The sequence below is a fragment of the Habropoda laboriosa genome, unplaced genomic scaffold, assembly GCF_001263275.1.
Source record: "Habropoda laboriosa isolate 0110345459 unplaced genomic scaffold, ASM126327v1 scaffold187, whole genome shotgun sequence".
In the NCBI taxonomy this organism is placed as follows: Eukaryota; Metazoa; Arthropoda; class Insecta; order Hymenoptera; family Apidae; genus Habropoda; species Habropoda laboriosa.
Window position 1 is genome coordinate 332,152 of NW_017100299.1, and position 4,773 is coordinate 336,924.

General features: G+C 34.8%; 1 protein-coding gene across 1 annotated transcript in view; it reads left to right on the top strand.

The window, feature by feature from the left end:
• Positions 1-1,338, top strand: part of LOC108573941 (AP-3 complex subunit delta-1) — a 9,471-nt gene extending 8,133 nt beyond the window's left edge. The window contains exons 11-13 of the mRNA XM_017936432.1: positions 9-560; positions 644-1,069; positions 1,173-1,338. Of these exons, the coding sequence (XP_017791921.1) occupies positions 9-560; positions 644-1,069; positions 1,173-1,265 (1,071 nt within the window). The 3' untranslated portion in view covers positions 1,266-1,338. The remainder of the gene's footprint in view (positions 1-8; positions 561-643; positions 1,070-1,172) is intronic.
• The last annotated feature ends 3,435 nt before the right edge of the window (positions 1,339-4,773 follow it).

A 4,773-nucleotide genomic window follows, 5' to 3' on the forward strand; every position in this document is an offset into this window, starting at 1 on the left:
TTTTTTAGGGACATAAAAAATCCAAGAAAAAAGTTAAAGAAATTAAAAAAAAACGTCATGACAATCAGTTAGAGTTTACTGATATTATGTGGTTGGTAAATTCATCAGAAAAAATTGAGTCTTCTGTTGCTGATGAGTATAATGAGGTTTTTAGTGAAAAAGAATTAGAACGGAAAGATGTTAAACACAAAAAGTCAAAAAACGAAGATAAATATAAGAAAATAAACGAGGATTCGAAGCATCGAAAATTAAAGAAACCTAAAAGTAAAAAAGAATCTTCAAAAAAATCTTCAGATTATGAAGAAACAGCTGGAATCTCAACACCGTCTAAAGAAATATTACCATATTCTGAAAATAGTATAAGTTTGGTGCAACCCCTTACTTCATATGAAGGATTAGCTAAAAATAAAATGCTTTCTATGATGTATGAATTAAAACATGTACCACATCAATCAAATAAACTAATTGCCTCAATTCTCATTACAAATAATAGTCAATTTCTTATACAGGACTTAATGTTTGACGTTCCAGATACATCGTCACACAGATTAATGAGAAACGTAAGTCAGTATACATAAAAAAAAAAAAAAAATTAAAGAAAGATTAAAGTGAAAAAATAGTTTTAACATTATTTGTTTCACAGACTGAAGACAAATTGGGCGTGAAACTACCATTCGAACTGCCTCCAAAAACCAGTAAAGAAACACAGTTTACTATAATAATCTCAAATGTAACATTTGCCCAAAAGTTAAGAGGCACGCTTACATATACAGTAGGAACCAAAACAGCTGGATTTTATGATAAACTTGAGTTTACTATGTATTTGGCGTGCAGTAAGTTTATGGTCGGTCATCTCCCTCATAAACATATATTAACAGAGTTACTTATAAGTGGTCATCTTGTATACAAAGTCAAAAAAGAAATTGTTCTCTCTCAAGATTTTGATGCAACTTTAAATTTAATTTGCTACAAGTGTAATCTTACTCTTGTGGAACGAATAAACGATACTGCATCTTTGTATGGACGCAATTTAAAGGGACATCATGTGTATCTTTTATTAAAATGTAACGTAAGTAAAAATGTATTTTGATTTTTATCACTTTAACGTTAACGAACAAAATTAACGTTAATTTTAAAAATAAGTTAAAATTATGAAAAACTTTTTTTTGTAGAAGGCATCAAGTAATTTGGTTATTGAAGGTAAAGGTAACAATAACACGTTGTTGTCGGGAATTGCAGAAGAAATTTTGAGGATCCTAACATAATATTGATATAAAGCAGTGTCCGTATTTTATGAGTCCTATCCTCATGCATTGCGGTTATGTTCATTGTATAACTCAACAGCAAAACGAACATTTGATAGCGTTTATTATACATAAAATAGCAGTTATAGAAAATGCATCTGTACACTTATCGTATATTTTCAAAAACGAAATCTTATCTAAACTTTACATTTAATTTAGGTACACAAATTTTTAACATATGCATGTAAGAATAAGTATGTATATGTATAAATAAACACACATATAAATATATATATGTGTGTGTATAAAGTAACGTTTTAACAAAAGAGAAGGGAGATTTATCATCAGGAATTGAAGATATCAGAATGAAAGTATATGTTATATTTTATTCATATGCAATTTCAGTTCATAAATTAAAGTGCAATAATAGAGGATAAAATATTTACTTTAATCAACTTCATGATATTTAAATAAAAAATTTGTCTATGTAACTTGGGATATGTAAATATTACTTTCCAATTTTTGAGGCAATTGTAATAAAATAATTTTTTTCAAGATTAATTAAATTATGTTTCATATTGATATAAAAGAATACATTTGTATAATTGATAACATTAAAATATTAAACTATTTTGTTAAAGAAAAAAAAAGCATAATAAAACTATTATATGAGATATTACTTGTAAAAGTATTCATTCGTAAAATAATCTAAGATATTGTAATACATTACAAATACCGTACATTAAAAATTAACTACTTTATACACTGATATCTTCGATTTTTGTATTATTGTGTTATTAGACATAATTACACTGTTGAACTCCTTATGAAATTGTAAAGTACATCACGGATACTCGCGACTCTTGTGCATGTACGTCGATGTTTCTCAGCGGAATGTATATTTTCTGCATGTAATGACTTTGTAATATCATTAATTTAATACATATAAGGATTTATGATAAGCATATAAATACGCAATACAATAACACATGAAACACCAAATGTAAATAGCTAATACTTATGTGGGATTGGGGCCTCCATACCTCAAATCTATAGGAACAACAGCAAGGAAATACCGAGAAGGCGCATTGGCTGGATGTTGCTGCGGTAGTGAAGACTTGACCTTGGAATATTGGCGGTGTTTTCACATTGTTGACATCATGCCTTATAACACCCATTAATATCATTTGGGCAGACATGTCTTCTATTTGATTTTTTAATCTTGACTTTTCCCGAATCATTGCGACGTAATCATCCGAATCAGCTTGGAATGGTTTCAATTTAGCTGAGATGTTACCTAGTTTTTCTTTGTTAGATCGGTGGGATCGATATCGGCTGCTGTTTGGGGCTGTGTGTGTGTGTGTGTGTGTGTGAATCCCTGCTATTTTTCTGTCAGGTTATGGGCCCAGGATGCCAGTGGAGTGCGTGAATAATTGTGAAAATTAAAAGGTGAAAAAAAAAACGGTATGGCGTCCGTAAGCAACCTCGCGAACCTTGAGAAATTAACGGAAGACAACTACGAGTTGTGGAAGGTTCATGTGAAAAGTTTTCTCGTGATTAACGACTTGTGGTCGTATGTAGATGGTACACAGGTAAAACCAGAAATAAATGCCGAAGAATGGATAAAGAAAGATGCGAAGGCTTTAGCACTTATTAATTTAAGCGTCTCGCAAAGTCAATTAAATCACATAAAGAAGACTAACACGGCAAAAGAGGCCTGGGATAAACTCCAAGGGATATTTGAATCGAAAGGGCCAGTACGAAAAGCTACGTTGTATCGGGAATTATTACGTATGACGAAGCAGCCGGACGCGACGATGACGCAATACGTGAGTGATTTCGAACATAAGGCTGAACAATTGGAGGCTGCAGGAATCAAACTTCCCGATGATCTCCTGTCGATAATGTTGTTAGCTTCATTACCGGCAAAATACGATAACTTTAGCGTCGCCATAGAATCACGTGACGAAGTGCCAACGCTCGAATATCTCAAGACAAAACTCAAGGAAGAGGAAGCGAGACAGAACGAACGGGACGCCAAGGCAGCCGATCGCGAGGAAGATAAAACAGAGGCGTTTGCAACAAAACACGACGGTAACAAGGACAGACAAACGCATACGAATAATAAACAAGCTAAACCGAACAATACGAAGTACAAAGGAAAGTGCTATAATTGTGGCAAACTAGGCCATATAAGCCGGTATTGCAAATCGAAAACAAAGCGGAAAAATTTTGTGGATGCAATGACGGCAATTGCATGTAATACGGAAGTCACAAAGCGTGATATTTGGTGTCTTGACAGTGGTGCTACCAGGCACATGTGCAGCTCGAGAAATAAATTTAGTGTTTTAGAGCGTGATGCATCAACCAATGTATATACTGCGGCAGATCAGTGCGTTAAATCTAGAGGAGAAGGAAAAATCAATCTAAGTGTGAAAGCAAATTTAAAGGACACAAATACAGTAAAGTTAAGTAACGTCATTTATGTGCCGGAACTAAGAAACAATTTACTATCGGTCTCAGCTATTACAGATAAAGGTTATCATGTGAAATTTGGCCCAAAAGGTGCGTGTGTAAAACGAGCAAATGGAACTACGGCGTTAACGGCAACCAAGAAGGGACAGTTGTATTTAGTGAATGAAACAAGTGATCACACGTTGCTTACAAACGATGTAAAAGATAACCTGTTGAGGTGGCATCAACGTTACGGACATTTAAATGTGAATGACTTGAATAAACTAAAATCGCACGAAATGGTTGCAGGCATGAACTTGCGGACGGTTGCATCCGAAATACACTGTGAAATATGTCACAGAGGGAAGATCAGCCAACAACCGTACAAACAATCAACGAGTAGATGCAAGGAGAAACTCAACCTTGTGCACTCCGATATTTGCGGCCCTATGAAGACTGAATCGCTGGGTCGAGCAAAGTATTTCGCTACATTTATAGATGATCATACAAGGTATATGGAAACCGTAATGTTACGTCACAAATCAGATATATCTAACGCCTTTAAGAATTATAAGCGTCGAGTAGAAAAGGAAACCGGTTGCCAAATCAAACGATTACGTACAGACAATGCGAAGGAATATTTGTCTAATGAATTTTCAAAGTTTTTAGAAGAGGAAGGTATAACCCACCAACTAACTGTGGAATATACGCCACAGCAGAATGGGGTAGCGGAACGCGCTAACCGGACCATCGTGGAAATGGCAAGGTGTATCTTAATGCAAGCGAGCCTGCCGGAAACACTGTGGGGCGAGGCCGTAAACGCAGCGACATATATAAGAAATAGATGTCCAACAAAGGTATTGGGAGATTTCACCCCATTGGAAGCATGGTCAAACAGGAAGCCATACGTGGGATTCCTCAGGATAATAGGAAGCAAAGCGATAGCACTAAATAAAAGAAATAAGCGGGGAAAATTTGAGCCAAAAGGTGACGTATACACTTTAGTTGGTTATGATAACGCGTCAAAAGCATACAGACTTTGGAAGCCTCATACAAAAACAGTAATTAAGGCACG